Source organism: Seriola lalandi, unplaced genomic scaffold (genome assembly GCF_002814215.2).
Source record: "Seriola lalandi dorsalis isolate HSWRI2012SDOR001 ecotype SW California unplaced genomic scaffold, Sedor1 jcf7180002054277, whole genome shotgun sequence".
Taxonomy (NCBI): domain Eukaryota; kingdom Metazoa; phylum Chordata; class Actinopteri; order Carangiformes; family Carangidae; genus Seriola; species Seriola lalandi.
The window spans coordinates 48,028-68,459 of NW_019524830.1; the positions used below are offsets into that span (position 1 = coordinate 48,028).

Genomic DNA, 20,432 nt, shown 5'->3' on the forward strand with positions numbered 1-20,432 from the left:
GGGGGGAGTAGGGGGTTGGACGAAGAGAAAAGCTGTTACCTGTAATGCTCTGTATCCACCCTTCAGCCGCGCAACACATCATGAGCAGAGAGCAAGAGAGGGAGTGAGATTAAGGTGAAAATGAGGACAACAGACAATGTGGAAGGTTGAGATTACAAGGTGTAAGAAGGAAGCGGATGAAAGGCAGCAGTGTATCTCTGAGTCATTAACAGTAAGCTCAAACAACCATAGCTGCACATGCAACTCTGTACAGGTCTGCATACGAGTTGGATCCCCTCAAGTCCCATGGGTCCCCGTTTCGAGTGATTAGGGAGTCATTTTAAGGGCTGCAGGCGCATGCAGAAACTGATATTAGAATGCTGCAGGTACCAAAAATCAATTCACTATAACATCAAACTGTTGAGCTGACCCCCGTCAGGCATCAACAGTGTCCATGTATGTTAGGGTGATCTAGAGTTTAAAAAAAAAAGCCAGTTCTTGTTTTGATTTGCACATGACCACAAAATGATTCAAAAATAAATGACAGCACACTGTACTGTCAGTTATGTTGTCATTATCATGACAGGTTTGTGACAATGTTGCAAATGCAGAGAAGCATGAGGGTAAAAAATAAAAAATAAAAAATAAAAACTGCGGGTATGCGCAGATGCAGAATGAATAAAGAACAAATAAACTCTGTGTAACTCCAGCTTTTAAAACAATGTGATCCCTCACAACGGGTCCTATACAGAAATTCACATTTGTAGAATGCAATTTGAAAGTCTTACTGGACCCCAGGACAAGTTAACATCACTCATCTCACAGACACTACAGCGTTCTCATCTAATTCTCCGACATGTGGGACTGAAAGCATGCATTCTACTAAGGAGACCGAGGGGATGTAAGGAAAAGAGAGGGGTGTTAGTACCTGTTGGTGTAAAGTACGGGGCCCTGCAGCAAACTGGGAGGACAGCAGAAGAGAGGAAAGAAGTCAAGATTGACATTCAAGGAGAAAGATGGCAAATAGGCTTTAACAAGCACACACATACACAGATTTAGCCAAAGCCTTATAGCAAGAGAAGCCGGTGTCAAAGATCTTTGTTAAAGAGCGGGAAAGCAGGGGTTTTCATACAAGGCAAAACATATCAAATACTTATGAGTCTGAATGCAAAATCCTGAGTAAAAAGAAATAAAAAACATGCTGTGAACAATACCGGTCTTGGCTGTGGTGCAGAATTCATTTGTGGAGGTGGAGGGGTGGCAAAAACAAGAGAAGGGGGTTGCCCGGGGCCGTAGGCGGCCTTGAGAGGAGAGAATAGAGGAAAAAGAGATGTTACCAAACAGTAATCTCCTAAAAACAATTTGAATTCTACAAGGTCAGTGGCTCTCACCTGTGTCAGTCCAGGGGAAGGGGCAGGGTTTGGGACAGAACTGGGTCCCGTTATAGGCTGTGGTGGTTTGTTCATTTCACGTTCTTTTATGGTTCTGCATTAGGGTGGCGTTGTGTTGCCAGCCTTTCTGAGGAAGAGAGGAGCAAGAAATACATAAAGAGAACAACAACTAAGCATTAGCCAAGTATTAATAAAGGCTATGAGATGAAATTACTTTCAATCCAATTTTTTTTTAATATAATATTTTACTAGAAGTGGTGTAGCATATCTTCATCACACATGATAATTGCAACCATATGGGTCAGATATCTGACAACACAGTGTGAGGACATGAACCACTAGTGTGGTAACATCTGACCAAGCAGTGAGGGTGTGGTCTGTGGTTTCGCCTATGATAACACGACCCCTCTCATAATCTTGATCACATGTACATGCATGGCTCATGTGTCTACTCTTTTGAGCAGCTCATGTTAATGTTGTTTGTGGATACCTCATTCAAAAAAGATTGCAACAGACTCGTGTGTGTTAACCTCCACCCAATACTGCCTATTGTCCGAGTAAAAAAAATGGTTGTGGTGGCTATTAAAATCCTTCCAAAAGAGGGGAATTTGACTTGCAATGGCTCCAGACCCCCTATGACCTCAATTACTGAACAGATGGTGCTCTAAAAAACACATTCCTAAACGATCATGACTTGGCCAAACAGCAAAAAGTAAATACTAATGGTGATGTCTTGCAGTGGTTTGGAGATGTACTTCCAGCTCATGTGACAACCAATAAACCACTTGAACAGATCTGGTTTTGAGTGAATTTAAGAAAATGGATACCTCAGGTCAAAGTTCATTTACTGTGTTAACAGTGGCTACTGCCCCCTGGTTGTGCTAGCTACATGTGCAAATAACCCATCCCAATAACCTTTAGTCTATATCAATTTCAAAGCCTGAAAGCAGGTTTTTTTCAATATGATGAAATATTGTTCCACATGTGCTGGAATAGTGGAGACATGCGGGAATTAATATAAAATGATGAATGCTGCTAGCAGACGTGTCATACACCATCCACCTGCTGACACAGGAACTATCGCTAGCTGCTAGCTTGTGCCATGCTTCTTTTGGACGGGGCATCAATGCACAAAGCTACCATATGGCTCTGCCAGCAGTGATGGCCAACAGCCTTATGAGACGATATTAAATATGACAGGCACTCTAAGAAAAGACTACCACTGTGTCTTAGCCAAGTTATAACATTAAAAGGTATTTTACTGGCCCGCTAGCGAGGCAGCGTTCCCGACCGAAGCAGGTTAAATCGTTAGCCAACAGCCGGCTAACATTACGTGTCCCACTATCAGAGACATTTCGCTTAGTTACGCTACGTGGCTCAACGCTGAGTCCACATTTAACCTTAACGTACACAGAGCCCAGATGGTATTACTGTGTCGATGGACGGTGTGTTTACTAATAAAAACCCGAGAACAACATCTAAGCCGGTCGTGACAGAAATGTTGCAACACTTGACACCGATTAAGTTACAGTTGAGCTATTGTTGGTTAACGTTAGCGGTTTAGCCCAACCCTGTCCTCCGAGGTGTATTTAATTACAGGCCCAACAAGCTCCACGGGCACAAATCATCAACCTGGCGTACATCCGGAGCTAATATCGTGCGAAAAGGGCGAATAAAATCAGAGTCTGAATCAAACTGTCGCTAGGTGTAAAAACACAGTGGAAATCGCCTTTAAACTATGAATCGGTTAGCGTTAAGCCTAACAGCTACTGCCTCACGGAGCCTGCGATGACAACGGTGACCATTAGCCACGAGAGCGAGTAACCCTGGCTGTCACTTCAGCTAACGTTAGGTTAACTTTAGCCAAACACCTGTCAAGATAAAATATCAATCGAACTGATGTTAACACATTCAGGTTACACTGGTTTTATCCCTTCTTGTATTCTGGCCAAGATTAGCTGGCTAGCCCTCCCGGTGTGTGGAATGACAGCCGGCGGGGCCTGCTAACACCAGCTAACATTAAGTAGCCTGTGTGCCTTTGACAAAAATGCAGACAGGCTCCGGTGCACTTCAAGCTAGCACTACCACCTTTAGATGTTTTTACCCTTACCGGGAATCAGTAGTGAATATGTTGTAAGATGTGAACTCGGGGGATCGGCCTCTGATCAGTCTTCTGTTACTGAAAGTAGTGGTGTTGTAGTTTCCTTGTCCTTTACTCCAAAAGAGAAATGTTGCCCTTTTCTTAGCTAATGACTTAGCGAGCTAGTTAGCTAACCGGCAGCCGGGGTGAGTGCTGCTGCTGTCACTTCGGTTTAAATCCCCGAACGTGCAAAAGTGACAGTGCTCAAAATCAAATAATATAGTACTTTGGGAGTACTACTGACAACTCCGATGGCCCCGAAAAAAGCCTCTGGACCGTAGGTCCATGATCAGGGCGTCGATGGTGACGGATTGCCGGTTCGGTACGTACACCACTGTCGTGTGAGGAGGCTCAGAGCGAGGCCATAGTGCGGTGTTTCTCGTCCGTGGAGCCGGTGCGCCTCCAAGTCGCATGGGTAACTTCCGGGAAAATTAAAATTTAATGCCGTTTCCTTGGTCATGTGATACAGGAGCTTCTGTCAGTTCATCAATCTAGGCCTTAAAATAATCAGATGCTCAAGGTGAGGGATATTTATTGTAAGAAAATTCCTTTAAAAAAATCCAAATCCCCATAAACATAAAAAAAAAAAACATTTTAAAACTGTAAACGAAATTTGTCCTTCAAACGAACTCATCAGAACAAGGTTTATATTTGATAATTGTAACCATTGCATCATAAATGTAGAAACAACAGAGCACTTGTTTTATGCTTGTGACATGATCCAGAACGTATGGAAATCCTTGCATGATGGGCTGAGCTCCAAATCTAAAAATATAGATTTTCTCTCTTTCAAAACTATCCGGTAAAGAGTAATTTTGAAGAACAAGCAGATTGAATTTCTAGTTAATATCAGCATCACCATAAAATACTATATACATACATACCAGAAAATGCCAAAAAAAAAGACCCAGCTAATATACTATCAAGTAAAGGAGAGAAATATGTTAAGTAGAGCTGCAACAATTTGTTGATCAAAAGAAAATTACCCTGCAACTAATCTGATAGTCTATTTATCATTACAACCAAGCAAAAAATGTCAAACATTGTCATGTTTTGTCATGTCAAATGTGAGAAGATTTAATTGAAAATAAATTTCCAGCACAGCTGTAGCCATGGAGGGGGGAACCAAATCGGCTGGGTGGACAAACCTCCCTGGCGGATGATTGACACTTTACTCAGACTTTACGTGGGCTTTCTGGCGGGTATAACGTAATAAAGACATTACCCAAGGAAGTGCAGTGTCAACTGTGAAATATTTTGGATGAGCAGAATCTGCCAATCAGGTATAAAGAGACAAGTGAGGCTGACATGAGGCCAACCTGCCTCCCACCCATTTCCAAACCAGCTAAAGCACCTTCTGTAAGCTCCAGCAGGCCTCTGCAGCATCATCAAACACCCGCCTCCCACCCATCTGAATCCTAGTCACACAGAGGCCCCAAAATGAATAATGTGGACCAGCCTGATCTCCCCAAGTCTTGCCCTGTCCTGCCATCCCATCCTGCTTCCCTTCCTTACCACGCAGCATTTCCCTTCTCTTTCTCTTTTACACCTATTAAGTTTGTATATGTGGGTTTTTTGCAGGTGCTCTGGTTTCCTCCCACAATCTAAAAAACTGAAAGGTGATTTGTTTGCAAATTGCAAATTTAAAGTTTAATTACGTGAATGAAACTTTGAATTTGCAAAAACAAAATCAGCTTTCATTAACAATAATATATGTAAAGAAATAAACTATAAAAAAAAAAAGTCTGGGTTACTGCCCAACTGCCCAGAGTTCACACCCATAGATGGTCCAGCCATGTGCTACGTTTATACCTAGTCTTGTTTTTTATTATTCTATGTTAATTACTTAATCACATGTAAGTTTAGACAGTTTTAACTTCAGATAATTAAGGTTTATTATGTGAATTCTCTGAACTAAAGATGTAATAACTGTGCACCCACCAGCAGCAGAGGTGCCAGTCTTGCAAGCACTATAAGAGTGATCATGTTGCCAGGATGCACAAATGATGGGACACTGAACTGACCCGTAACACTGAGCTGTATCAGCGGTATCGATACTTTCAGGGTCGATCTGCAGACCCCTAATGGTGAGATTGTGTTTGTCACTCTTCTTCCTTGTCTTTAGAGTATTTTTGATCTTGCCAACCTCAGTCTACCGAGGCCATGATAAAGTGACACAATAAAGGACCTTATCATGTCAAGTGAAGTGTGATCTAGCTAATGAAATGGCCCATGCAACGGAGATACTGTACTCTGGTTCTGCCTGATAGAAAGAAAAGCTACTTTGTACCAATGGTAAATAGATAAGGGAATACTGACAGTGGAAATGATAAGTGTTGCAACAGGCAGTCGTTTTTGTTATCCAGTAATATGCTTATTTTCTTTATTGATTGATTAATCTTTTTTTCCATGAAATAGGAGAGTCTCAGAGTCCAAGGTTCTGTATTCAAATTGCATGTTGTTCGAAGAGTCTAAAACCAAAATATAAAACACTGACATATGACTAGAAAAGCAGTAAATCCCCACATTAGAGAAACAGGATCAATCAAATGTTTCAGATTTTATTTGAGTAACAGAATCGATGAAGTGATTATCAAAAGTTGAGGATGAATTTTCTGTCAAATCAACTAATTGATTAGTCCAGTATCATTTCATCTTTAGAAATGATAAATGTGGTGTGTAAAAGACAAACAGGACGCTGAACACTCAAACCAATCAATCAGACACAGTGGCCACTTGGGCCTTGGGTGGCCCCATGATCATTTTTGTAGGTTAGTTTGTGATAACTTGATTAACTGCTAACTTGTTTGGGAATATGCAGTATACTTAACGGAATCAACAATTATTTGGATAACTGATCAACTGTTTTAGAAATTTTTCAAGCAAAAACACCAACAACATTTGCTGCATCTCACTTCTGAAATGTGAGGATTTGGTGCTCGTCTTTGTTACACATGAGAGAAAAATGAATATCCTAAACTATTGAAATAGATCCCCTTGTGCCATGGGAAATTTTAACAAGCAATTTTACTATTTTCTGACAGTTTATAGACAATGCAATTGAGAAAATAATTTGCAGGTTAATCAATAATGAGGATAATCATTAGTAGCAGCTCTAAACAGAATATACTGTAACTGAAATGATTAAGGTTCATCCTGCATCATTACCTGTGCAGTCTACCTGTTATATAGAGGGACCAGTGTTAAAATTTACATGGTGCTTATTTCTAAATACACTTAAGTCTAACCAAATTACCGCAAATGAATGTCAATGGAAACCTTCTTTTTTAAACTTAGGGCCTAGCGGGTTAATCCAGCCATGCAAGCAGCCTCAGCCAATGAGAATGGGTTTCTCTGTTTGCCTAATAATTGATTTGGATTTGGTCCATGTACTGTGAAATTTCTCTGTTAATAGATTTTGAATTGGAAGGAGATTTTTTTTTGGAGGCTTTTCAGAGCACACATAAAGCACCGTGTCCAAAATCATTTGTGCAGCCCACTCAAACAGATTATCCCAAGAAGATGTTTATTTATTTATTATTTAATCGCTTCAACAGTCTGTGGAAATGCAGCTGAAGGTGCAGACTGAAGAGGGCTGGTATATATTTAAGATAAATGCTTGAGGCATTACACAATTATGAAACAAAGCATACTCTCACCACAAATCAGCATTATATCAGCTTTATTTGAGAAAAGTGGTAACAAATCATAGTTGATCTAGTAACAAAGACAGTTTAGCATTTTGTTTCAACAGCATGAAAATAGCTGCATGTGGACATGACTGGTCACATACAAGTTGATTTGTGGGTTGTGATAGTGCAATGCATCTGTTTGTTCTTCTAAAAACAGGTCTACAACAGGATCAGTAAGAAAATACTCAATGCAATTTTTGGGTCGAGTGTGGGAAGTGTGGGTAAGGTGCTCGAATCACTGTGAGCCATCCGAGGCATCACATGGTCCATGGTCACCACTAGTTTTTTTGCTGACAGGAATGGAAAGTGCAAGATTTCTCCAGATCTGTTGGGAAGAGAAAAATAGAAAAAAAAGTGACATGAGAAAGCAGAGCAGAAACTTACTTTTATGGTGTGTGTGATGTGTCTAGGCTACAAGGACACACTTTGATTGTTAATCTGTTAAATTACTGTCCTAATCATCTTTATTCAACCTGCAGTAATACAAACCTGGAGTGGTTTCACCGCACTGTCTGAGTGAACTCATGGCGTTCATGTACTCGACTCCCAAAAACTGTTCATAGTTCGATCCAGACGGAATCTCCTGGAGACATTTAGTGGAGTCCTTGAAGAGCAGGTTCTTTCCGCCTTCTGAGTGGAAAATTCTGAAAGAGGCATCACTGCCACTGATTCCAAACTTGGCCTATAAATAAAGAACAAAATTTTGATTTTAAACACAGCTATTAATTTTTTTGTTAAAATTGACATTTCTACATCGTCAGAAATCAACATGGGGCTTAGGGCTAAATGCTGAAAGTTAAGGCAATACCTGTAAAATTTAAAAAAAAACTATATCCGAGTGTAGTGGTTTTAACGTATCTGACAAAATAATTTTATTCTATGTTAGCACTAGAAACTTAGTGCTAAGTTGATACAGTGCTAAGATACTGTACCCCAAACAGCCCACAATGTATCACTGGTGTGTGAGTGATAGAAAATGTGCTGTACGTTTGAGTGAATGTGGCTTGTAGTATAAAACACTTTGAGTGGTTGATAAGACTAGAAATGTACTATGTAAGTGCAGTTCATTCACCAATAACTTTGTTGCCCTAACTAACTTGCCTCTGCAAAAACAGCAAAATTCTCCTACAAATCTAAAAGGGGAAAAAATAATCCTCTCCAAAATGTATTGACTTTCTAATTGTAGCCCTTGTAATGTGTTTTTTTTTTAATGCAAACAACCAAAAACTAAAAGTGACCTAAAAATTCATCACTGACCTGCTGGTCCTGGAGAACGCGGATCACCTCGCTGCGGCTCTCTGGACGAGTCACCACAGCGTGGGCGGGCACTTTAGCCAAGTTGCATGAGAGGAAATCAGAGACTGGCACTGGAGGCTTACCAGGGCAGATCAGCTGGTAGTCAGCAGAATTCACACCACTAGCCCATGCTGGACCATTACCTTTGACAAGAAGAGGTGGGATGAAAGACTGTTGTAGTTTTACAGGAAACAACACTGTCATAGATGAGACAATATGTCAGTGTCAGTCTCTTACCATCACTGTTTTCGCCAACGATTGTGTGTTTGATGAAGGCAACATCACCGGAATTCTCCACGAGACACCTGTGATGACACGCAAAACATAACCAGAGTAATTAAAGGAAAATTTGACATTTTTGGAACATGTTTAGTTGCTTTGTTGCCAAGAACAATAGCAATAGTAATACTACTGTCATGTCTGTGTGTTCGTACAGAGCTGGATTTGGGAGGCTGTCATCTGAGCATAGAGAATAAAGCAGGGGGGAAAACAACTAGCCTGACTCTCACCAAAATTTTAAATGTAAGCGTATTAGCACCTCTATAGCTCACTTATACAATGTAGCAATGCTTACAACCTCCTGGTTCAAGCTATATTCAGCACTCAGACACAAGAGTGATATCAATCTTTTCCAAAACTCAGAAAGAAAGTTAATCTGTATATTTCATAAACTATCAAACTAGTGCTTTAACATACATGCACGTAAAACTCTGCACAGAACAACTGTACTATTGCTTCCTACCTAAAGGCTCCAGCGTAGCCGTAGTACTGCTCTTCAGCACTTGCTTTGCACTTGTACTCATCACCGACAGCTCTGCGGCTGCCGACACACTGATTACAGAATGAAGAAGTGGGATCTGCTCCGGGGGCACAGCCGCTTGTGAAGAACTTTGCTGAGGAGAGGAAGAGAAACAGTGTGTTGGTGTTGAAATTAGAGGTGTGCAAAAAGCAGTCGCGGCTCTCAACAATTACATTTATGAACTATTAAATGGTTTCGCTAAATACGTTTTGGTGGAAATATAATTGCTGTTTGGATTACATTCATTGACAATGTTGATTTCCAGTGTTATGATGTGCTGGAGCACAGAAGTTGCAGGAAGTGGCCGGGTTGGATGCTGTTCTTATAGAGCACATGATTTTGATTTTAGATTAGGCTGAAGCTACAATAACACTTGTTAAAGTTTGGGAGACTGTGATTTTCATGAGTTTAGTTGCCCCAAGTGGACATTGTATGACTAAATATATTAAATATGTGAGCATTTTGTGTTGAATAAAACATTTTTTTGAAATGTTGATAGGAACTATAATCTGGGCGCCACTCTTTTTTTCTCACAACGTATTAAAAATACATTTTTAGTGGAAGAATTAGCCTAATTTTCACAGTAGGTGCTTTGCTTAGATAAGCACATGGTTACTTACAGAAGTCACAGTCATTGGTCCTTTTGTGGATGTGACCCATGGGAATGTTCCAGCCTGCAGTTCTGCCGATGCCTGTGTGGCAAGACCTCTTGCCCTGCAGGGTGTCCCAGGTCACCCCTGAACTTTTCTTTACCACAGCAACAGCATAGTAAGAGGAGGCTCCAGCTACAAGAATGAAAGTATAGAGAGAGATGGATCAGATAAGTACCAACCATATTATTATTAGTTATAGTTAATATAATTTGAAAAGGGTGATGCATGAGTATTGTTATATAAGATTAGATGGGTAATGCTTTATTTTACTGTAATTTACAAATAATTTCCTAGACAGAACTATATAATTTTAATATCTGTTACAGGGAAATCATGCAGTGTTCAGTTTGTTCACTTGCAATTTTTTTTAAATCCAACTGTTTTATGAATTAATATATATGTATGTATATATATATATATATATTATATATAGAAACAACAGAAACAGACAGGTTTATTACCGTCATTGTTGCCGCACTGCCCTGTGGAGAGAGACAAATAGACAAATATTACTCAGGTTAAAAAAAGGTAGAATAAAAACACAGGATTGTATGTGATGATTTCTGTGCTATCTAGGCATTGTACCTTGATCATACTGCTCCACCATAACAGGAACCAGACCACACTTCCCAGCTGTGTACACCTGTCCTCCATCTACTGCCATTGCGTCAGCCTCTTTACGCTGCAGGGTGATTTAAGCAACAGATGATCAGAAACAAATGCCATAAAATGGAGCAAAAAATTATCAAGTTAGTAACCATTTCCATATTTAAGCCAAGACTGTTTTACCATAATCTTTTTCAGACACTCTTCAACTGAGGGGGCATTCTGGCATTCGATGGCAGAGCCGTCATCACCCACACTGTTGATGGTCCACTGGTCACACTTGGAGGTCTCAGCGTGGCCCACAGCGCACCATTTAATGGCACTGGATGAAGTGCCTGGGGTCTGCTCTGGAAAGTGAAGTTACATATAACCATAAGCCACTGGCTGCTCTCAACAAATGTGTTTGTGTGATGGTTTGTATCTTAACCTGTGTTTTATCTGCTCATGTTTACCGTACCTTTCTTCAGGGAACGAACGATGCTCATGTATTCAGCACCCAGATACAGGAAGGAGTCTATGTTCGGGGGCAGACGCACCAGCTTTTCTGCTGAGTCCTTGAACATCAGGTTCTTGGCAGGTGCGTAGGCTTCAGATGAGAAAAGTTTAAAGCCCTGAAAAGACACATAGTAAGCCAATCCATTAGGAAAACCACCAATCACAAGCTAGATGTTTACATGAATCATTATGCTCTCCCACTTCTATCTTATCAGGCAGTCAACTCTACTGCTCACTCTTGCTGCTGTAGCGTGCTTTACCTGTACTGCTTGCAGGCTTGTCCAGATTAATTCAGCCAGCTGTGGGTCTTTGCGGGTGACAACAGCATGAGCTGGTACTCTGGCCAGGTTGCAGGTTTTATAACTGCTGATAGGTGCTCTGGTGTTATCCTTGCACAGCAGCTCATAGTTGGCCTTTTCAGATTCTGAAAGTGTTTCACAGCCATGATTTAAAAACATTGGTTGGTTTAGCAAAGGTGTATTTTTTCATATTGACATATTGGGCAGACCCACAAGTATTATATCAGTTATGGAGTGAGAATCTTGACTGTGATTTTAAAATCAAGTGTGATTTAAAAGTAAAACAGAGCTTCATATAGCACGAACATTCATTTGACAAAGTAATTAGAAAGACAAGAATATAAGGAAAGTCAGGGAGGGACAGATATCTAAAAAAACATATATTCACTGCTGCATCAAAAAATCATTGAGATTAACCCGCTGCAGTTTGTGAAACAGCCACAAAATGTAATGTATTGATTTATGTACATGGACAGAAATTTGACATTCATGGCAGTACAATATCCACTTGTAGTCAATACAAACTTTTTTCAATTTTTTTTCAATAAATCATTACATATGAGAGGAGATGATACTGACCAGGGACAGTGAGGTGCTTCACAAAAGCCACTTCTCCTTTGTCCTCCACCAGACACCTGTTAAATAGACCAATCCACAGTTGCATCAACATAAGAGGTTTAATCATCATCAGCAGTATAGTGTATTTCCACAGAGAGAAATGGATTTAAGAAAGCATCAAATCAGGATTACAGACTGAGGCGTGAGTGGCTACTGTATTTAGAGAGGGATAATGGACAGGTAGATAAGGGGCAGTAAAAATCATGGTAGAGCTGAGAAAGATCAAAAAAAGACTCATACTAACTGGAAGGCACCGTCGTAATCATAGTAAGGCTCCTTGTGGGACCTGGAGCAGTCTCCCTTGCACAGCTCGCAAAGTTTTGGCCTTGTTGCCCCTGGGACACAGCTTTTCAGGAAAAATTCGCTCACCGCTGCAAAACAGAAAGCAGTGATTTTATAAATACTAAGCATTTTATTTTTCGTTCCCTGCAATGCACCAATGCAGAATCTTCTGTCCTCCATTTATTTTCCTTTGCGTTAAAGGTGCTATATGTACATTTTCTCTGCTGCCGAATGGGGTTTCTTGCCTTGCATGGATGGTAGTGATGGTCTCTTTCTTGCCTTTAGTAGTTTTGAGTTTAGTAACTACCTGTTACTTCCTGTAACCTCTGTATAAACACTATATCAGTGTGGTATGGATTCATCACATTGAACCGATATAACATGTTAGGGCTCCACAGTTCATCTAAAAGTACACCAAAACTGTCACCGTTATTTTTGATGGTCTAACCTACGAAATATTCAATGCACATATTCGACACTGTGATCAATTGTGACGTGTATCTTCTTGAGGAAACATCTGACTCACCTTCCTCCACTGGTTTGTCGTCAATGCCTCCCCAGGGAAGTATACCCATGGAGATCATAGTTCCTACGGGAATGTTCCAGCCTGCAGATTTCCCCAACCCGGTGTGACAAGTTTTCTTCCCTCTGAGGTCGTGGAAACCGAATCCTGTGTCCTTCTTCACCACAGCAACAGCGTAGTAGCAGGTGTCTGAAGCTAGATGTACACAGAACAATTGTGAGCAAAACATTACACCATGTCGCTCATATAAAATGCTAAACAGCCTTCTTCCTCGTGCTTAGTTCACCAGCAAACACAGCTGATTAGTAAACATACTGGGGCCGTAGTCCTCAGCAATAATAGGATGCAGGTTGTAGTTGGTCAGTCCAGCTGTGTAGATGTCCCCTCCATCCAAAGTGATGGCATCTGCCTCACCAGCCTGTTAGAAAAACACAGATCCGGCAGCATGATGTTTGCGCACTCCAAAGGATATTTCATTGGTAATTAAATACACTGGAAATGTATCAGTCGTCTCACTTTTGTACACCGTTGAGACATGCGTGTAGCTACTTTGCTTGCAAACTAAACTTTTAGATTACTTTACACTTCTACTTTACTACATTTCATAGAGGAATATATTTTACAGTTGTAATAGTTATTTTGCATACAAGAAGTTACAGATACATCTTCTCATCAGTATGCATTATACAGTAAAGCAAATATATCATGCATCAATAAGAGCAATACAAATTATAATACACTAAAACATTCTGAAAGGAGCTGTTCTATGATGAATATTTATAATTTTGATACTTAACAATTTTATATATATTTTGCTGATGATACTTGTGTCTTTACTTAAGTCTGGTTTTGAATGCAGGACTTTAACTTGGACTGGAGGTACAGCACTTATACTATATTATTATTCACTATATTGAAGCCCTTGTATTTTACTTGATTGCTTCATAATTCTGCTTCATTACATTTGAGTGGATAATATCTCACTTATTACTCCACTACATTTGTCTGATAATGAAATGATCCATTATTATGGACTAACCTACCAAACAATATATAAAGTAACATTGAGATGCTACTTACACATTAATGTATTAACAATAACAATAGCCTAATCACATATAATATTGATACAGTCCTGCATCATGAGTACTTTTACTTTGAAGAACATTCTGTAGGCCCTTTACTTCTGTATTGTTAAGTAAGCACGATTTTGACTCAGAACTTTTACATAAAATTAAGTGCTACAGTACATACAGTAAATGTAAAATTTTATTTAATTATTAATCATTATTGTGGTCTTGCTGCTTACAAATCTAAATTTTACATTTTAACAGCTCGGCCATTTTAGCAGGCGAAAAGATGAAATCACATGTTAACACTGAAGGCAGAACTGCGAAGACATTTCTTTTACATACTATTATTTACTGAACACATCTAAGGAAACGTATGTTCTGGATAATGTGAATTTTCTGACCTTAATCGCAGTGATACAGTCGATGGTGTTTTCTTTCCTCACGCAGGAGAAGGCAGGAGCCGCAGCAGCAAGATCCAAACATTTCCGATATTCTTGCTCCGACTTGACGCACCATTTCACCTTCTCAGCGGGGGCCGCGAACACAGCGGCTGTGAATGCACATGGATAAATAACAATGCGGATAAACAGGGCGTTCAGTAAATCTGTGATTGAATGTGTAAAATAAAATGTCTTTACCGATGCATCCGAGCAGCGCGACAAGGAGGAGAAGCTTCATGTTGGACACCGGGGTCTCCAGGTCAGTAGAGCAGAGTGACAGAGAGAAAGCTCGGGCTTTTATAGCAAAACCTGACTGAAAAAAAAAAAAAAGAAAAGATAAAATGCCACAGTTTGCTCAGGTGTCCTAATGTGTGCCTGCGCGTGTGTACTTTCGTGTGCACATGCGATGACAGGGAATACACATGGAGTACATATCCGATATTTCCTCATAATGGAAAGTCACAGACTATCTCCTTTGAAACTATTTAATCATTGTTTGCACTATCTGAAATCAGCCAGAGGTAAAGAAAACAGTATGCCGCGGATCAAAAAACAAGAATTACGCTAATTTAAGTGAAAAGGTAACACGATGACAGGATCCAAATTATGAATAGTTCAATTTTGCTTATGCAGTAAAGTCAGCCAAGCAATCTGCCACTGCAAACACAATGCATGGTGGAAGAAGTTTTCAGATCCTTCACTTAAGTAAAAGTAGCAATGGGCCACCACAATGTAAAAATACTCCAAGTAAATGTCCTTTATTATCTTATTGTAGTAAAAGTACAATAGTCTACTATCTGCAAAATATAGCTTATTTCAAGTATCAAAGGTGAAAGGACTCATAGTGGAACAGAATGACTCCATCACATTAATGTATTGTTATTAGCCTAATACTTCATTAATGTTGAGTATACATTTCACTCTTGCAGTTGGAGCTTATCTTAACTATACAGTTTTGGATAGTTTAGATAGTTTCAATTATAACTGTGTTTATAGTATAGTTTTGATCATTAAGTAAATCAAAATCTACAACATTACGAGTAACTATAGCTGTCAGGTAGCACAGTAAGAAGCACATTTCCCTCTGAAAGAAGTGTGAAGAAGTAGAAAATGAAAACCCAAATAGTTCAAAATTGTACTGATGCACAGAACTTGATTAAATGTACTTAGTTACCCTTTTTTCAGCAAAAGCTAGGTGCTCTACAATTATGTAACATCCTTATCCTAAGATTACTTGATTTGATAATGAGGCCTAGTACTGTATCCATCTTATCAAGACAGTTAAATGCAGTTTTGGGGGCATTGAGTATTGTAGTATTTAAAATATTTTATTTATCAAAGTATTAGAGAAGCTGCAGTGTGTCTGACTCTCATAAGAGTCGTGTTTACAGAGTCAATATTACTCAACACAAGAGCTAAGGTTCATGTTGATTTGTAAATCGAACTAATAACACCTCCTCCTTTATTGTCATTTGCCAAATATTGAAATATCAGCCTATAACTTTCACAATAGATTTCATGGGGTTTTTTTGAGCTGCCTTTGGTGGTGCAAGTTGGGAAGATCCAGGACGTGATACTAGATGAGTGGATGGATTTCGGTTTTGAGGACAATGTCCTGATGCTTTAAGATAAGAGGAGGGGTTTGTGTGGCTGGTATCAAGAAGCCAATTTAATATAGGTGGAATTAAGAATAGAAGAATAAATTACAATTCAGGCTTAAGTTTAGTGAAGTAGGCTTACTGATAAAATATTTTTATTAGGCACAGCTGTGTGTGGTAATCAGAGGACTGTTCCATCCTGGGTCCAAATCCAAAGTCTTTGTAAGTCATGACGGGAAAGATGTTTCCAAATATTTTTTATTGTTCACTACAGCCTTTTACCTTGGTCAGTACACGGTTTTCTTTGTACTATTTTATATTTGTGATTTTTTTTATCTGTCTGTATCCTAACACTTACCTTACACTATAGACCTTTTTTAAAGCCAATGGGATTTAACAGAGTTAACAGTAGTTGAAGTAAACTATAATACAGATAGTAATGAATCAGTAATAACTGAGATGCAGCGGGGATCCAGATGAAGGTATAATCAGTGACTATATGGAATCTGTATGGAATTATTGCTTTTTTTCTTTTTGCCCTGTAAAGCAAGTATTTTCATTTAAATCTTAAGTGAACCTTTTTTTTGATGCTGTGAAAAAAAAAAAAGGTATAAAAATCAGAGGCACATAAATTAGACACTGCTTTTGATCTTGCCTCCAGATTGAGGATTTGGCTGCTCTTGAGTTTATTCATGTGAGTTCTTTGCTGTCAGCTGGTAAACCTGACATTGAGGTGAGTCACTGCAAATACTGCTGGGGCTAAGTTTTCCTGTTACCATGAAGAAAATGGATTCAGTTAGAGAGGAAATTATGTGAAAAATAGTGCAACGGGAGTATGAATAATATACTATGCAGACATTTATTAGTGTGTGCTGTACAGCTAAATAGTGAAAACCTATGTTATCCTTTAATTAAAATGTTTGAATCTAAAATACATGTTAATAATATTTAATCACAAGGTTCTGTTACCTTGTAATTGGTAGGAAGCATAGATAACTTATAGAGAGGGAGTATAAGCAGTATTATAGTTATAGTTATTCTAGGGCCGTTGGGATTGGAAACAGGAATATATTATAAAAGTATATTTAAAGTATCAAAGCTGCACAATCCTTCAAAATGTTTTAAAAAAAAAGGGGAATCAGCAGATTTCTCAACTTTTTATTTGGACAGTTGAATGTTGATCAGATGCCCATAAAGTAGATGTTCCATAAAATGCCTTTTTTTTTTTTGCTGACTCATTGCAGAGTATGTAACCCTGACCTGAGTCAGTCCACTTTTAAATAAATAGATAAACCCAGGCACTGAGTAGATGTAAACCTCTTTTTGTATCACATAAGTTTTAGTGACACAAACTGTCACTAGGTAGAATGCAGGCTATCAGGATTTAATACAGTTCTTGATTTCATGCATTCTTAGTTGCCTCAGCATGTTTACTGCAATGATAATTAGTATTTCATTTCATTTTAAAGGCTGAAAACAAATAGTGAAGTTTGCCAATATTAACTGATGACAATAATCTGTAACAAGGAGCACATTTTCTGACTGAATACAAGTGTTATGGGTGTAGTTTACTGACATTGTTTCATCTAATTTGACTCTTTTTCATATTCCAGTTAACATGTGTTTGACAGTTCAGACATTGTTTTTCCTCACCTGTCTATCAGTTGTCCACAGGGTCCTCCAAAGCTCATGACCTGACCGGTCTCCTCCATTTACACCTGTTTATTCACCTCCTTGAGTGTTTCACTGCAGGAACGACTGTATCATTCATTTGTGATTGATTAAAAACTATTTTAATTATTTTACTGGGCAATTATCCTGAACTCTCCGTGTCAGTCTATGCTGACACTTCACTCAGCAGTGTTAGTGTAATGACACGTCCTGATAACACAGTTAGCAAGTCAATAAAATTACAGTTGACATTCACTACATGCATTATTTATACAAAAACAAGCCACGGTTACTTTTTGTTTCTCCTGCACTCTTTCTGTTCATAGGATGGGAATTCCTGATGGAGGCACCAGACAAAAGCACTGGTTGTGTGAATTTACAAATGAGCTTTGTGTTTTTTAAAGCTAAAGATCTTGAATTCCAGGAAATAAAATTACCTGGATATAAAGTCAGAGTTTGAGTTCGTGTTCCCACAGTAAACATCAATATTTAAGCATGCCATTCATCAATTTCAAATAATCTTAACTGTGTAATCCAGCTTCCTGAAATACCACAGGAACTCTTGTGTTTGACTGCATGTCTGACTGATATTACAGTCCACAAGGCCATCCTGACTGTGCTAAATAGGAGCAGATAAGCTTATCATCAATGATTGTTTTCCTGAAACGTGCAGAGCAGAGGGTTAACAAAGCATTATAGATTGGATATACACGCTTACTTAGTCTATTTTGTAATGTACACACAAATGTGTAAGAAGGGAGTGTTGTCAAGGCACTGTCATGTACTTTGCATTTGACAAAGGGAGTATAATTGTAGGAGTTTTAGCCGTGACACAATGGTCAGCCCATGATGATTTATCTCGATACCCACACATGATGGTAACACTCTTGATCAGGGCCTTTGAAAAGACAGTTGCTTAAAACAAACACATCTGCCTAGTTAATCAGGAAATACAGACACTGCTGGTCTGTGCTACTCACAATGTTATGATGCTATTGCACATGTGAGAGCAATGGTGAGTTACTACCACACTTATACATTGGTGTAGATGGTAGATATTTTGCTTCAGTTAAAGTACCTTACTAAGCATAGTACCTGAGAGAGAGAGAGAGAGAGAGAGAGAGAAAAGAAGGGCTCAGTGCATCATGGGAGTACCCCCAGCAGTCTAGGTCTATAGCAGCTCAACTAAGGGATGGTTCAGGACTCACCTGAGGCAGCCTTAACTATAAGCCTTACCAAAGTCTGCCTCCCAAACCCAAACTGGGAGCTGGTTCCACTGGTTCCACTGGTTCCACGGGAGCCGAACCTGATAACTGAAGGCCCTGCCTCCCATTCTATTCTTAGGAACTCTAGGAACCACAAGTACGCCTGCATTTATAGAGTGGAATGTTTTATTGAGATAATAAGGTACTATGAGCTTTTAAAGATACGACGTTGCACCATTAATTGCTCTATAGGTGAGGAGGAAGATCTTAGACTCTATTCTGGATTTTATAGGGAGCCAATGCAGAGATGCAAAGACAGGAGAGATGTTATCTCTTTTCCTAGTTCCTGTCAGCATTTTGAATCAGCTGGAGGCATTTCACTGAGTTACTGGGACTGCCTGATAATTAACAATTACAGTAGTCCAGTCTAGAGGTAACACATGCATGAACTACCTTTTTAACAGTATTTTGAAACAGGATGTTGTTGTTTGTATGAATTTAGAAGTAAAAAATGCGACATGCCTGAAGTTTGACCACCTGTTTAGTTTCATCTCATGGATAAATATAGCTCGGTGTATCTGCGTAGCAATGGAAATTTATGTGGTGCTTCCTTACAATATTATCTAAAGGAAGCATATAGAGGGTGAAAAGTATCGGTCCTAGCACAGAACCCTGTGGAACTCCATGACTATATTTTGTGCGCACGGAAGAGTCATTGTTAACATGAACAAACTGGAATCTATCTGATGAATATGATTTAAACCAGCCTAGCACAGTTCCTTTAATGCCAATGAGATGTTCCAGTCAATGTAATAAAATCTTGTGATTGATGGTGTCAAACGCAGCACTAAGATCTAATGGGAAAAATACAGAGATTCATTAAAAATGTCTCAAAATGCATCTCTGTCATAGGTTTTTGGCTTTGAGTGATCCTGTTTTATTTATAGCTACAGATATTTCTGCAGGAAGTTAGAATCCTTAAATAGATTTTACCAGACAGTCTGATGATTCAGTTTGTCCATTCACAAACGTGTTTCTCTACAGTTCAGGCAATTTTTTTAAACTTAAAAAAGCTTTTCCAGAGCCATAGAAGATGTTACATAACTGTTTTCACATGCTGTGTAAAAATCGGTGGAGTGCACCCCGATGGCTCACTGATCACACATTAACTTCCATTGACTTTATTCTGAGAACTAGCTGAAAGGTCCATGGATGACTGGGGTCAACATCCTCCTTGTGAAACATACAACCCATCAAACAAACCAGGTCTGGGCCAGGTCTGCCCTGTTCCCTCATTAACCTGTCAGCACTGGCTAATAAATCTAAGCATTACATGAGATGCAGGATTTTAAAGAGGTCCAAAATGAACAAAACACTAAATCAAGCTACAAGTGTAAACTGTGCACAACAAATATGAGAAGTTCACCGATTTGAAGTTGAGATTCTGACCCATGATTTTGCAGAGAACAAACTTAAATTGCAGATGTTTTCATGCAAAAAAATGCTAAATTGTTTGTTCTTTATGTGAATTGCCTGATCAGAACAAGAGTAATGTGTTTTCTTTCTTTTAGTTAAATGGGAGGAAATATATTCTGTACTCCTTTATTCTGCACTGCCCTTTACCAGCACATTGCTCCTCACCCACCTTTTTTCCATTATGCAAAAAAAAGGG

At 39.1% G+C, this 20,432-nt stretch overlaps 2 protein-coding genes across 12 annotated transcripts in view; both read right to left on the reverse strand.

The window, feature by feature from the left end:
• eif4g1a (eukaryotic translation initiation factor 4 gamma, 1a) overlaps positions 1–3,919 on the reverse strand; it is a 22,052-nt gene extending 18,133 nt beyond the window's left edge. For 4 of the 11 annotated variants that reach the window (XM_023405518.2, XM_087173731.1, XM_023405513.2 and 1 more), the window contains exons 1-5: positions 3,481–3,919; positions 1,371–1,497; positions 1,194–1,280; positions 908–940; positions 40–60 (exon numbers count right to left, since the gene is read on the reverse strand). In XM_023405518.2, coding sequence (XP_023261286.1) covers positions 40–60; positions 908–940; positions 1,194–1,280; positions 1,371–1,445 — 216 coding nt within the window. In that variant the 5' untranslated portion in view covers positions 1,446–1,497; positions 3,481–3,919. The remainder of the gene's footprint in view (positions 1–39; positions 61–907; positions 941–1,193; positions 1,281–1,370; positions 1,498–3,480) is intronic. The other 7 variants (XM_087173732.1, XM_023405515.2, XM_087173728.1 and 4 more) reach the window with 5 other exon arrangements.
• A 3,256-nt stretch (positions 3,920–7,175) lies between these two features.
• tfa (transferrin-a) lies at positions 7,176–14,599 on the reverse strand. Its single transcript, XM_023405406.2, has 17 exons — positions 14,485–14,599; positions 14,248–14,396; positions 13,089–13,191; positions 12,777–12,968; positions 12,213–12,339; positions 11,930–11,985; positions 11,312–11,475; positions 11,014–11,167; positions 10,740–10,903; positions 10,536–10,632; positions 10,412–10,432; positions 9,918–10,082; positions 9,241–9,391; positions 8,736–8,803; positions 8,460–8,641; positions 7,692–7,884; positions 7,176–7,527 (listed from the first exon to the last, which is right to left on the reverse strand). The coding sequence occupies exons 1-17, from the start codon at positions 14,522–14,524 to the stop codon at positions 7,481–7,483; spliced, it is 2,073 nt and encodes a 690-aa protein (XP_023261174.1). The 5' UTR covers positions 14,525–14,599; the 3' UTR covers positions 7,176–7,480.
• Positions 14,600–20,432: the final 5,833 nt, after the last annotated feature.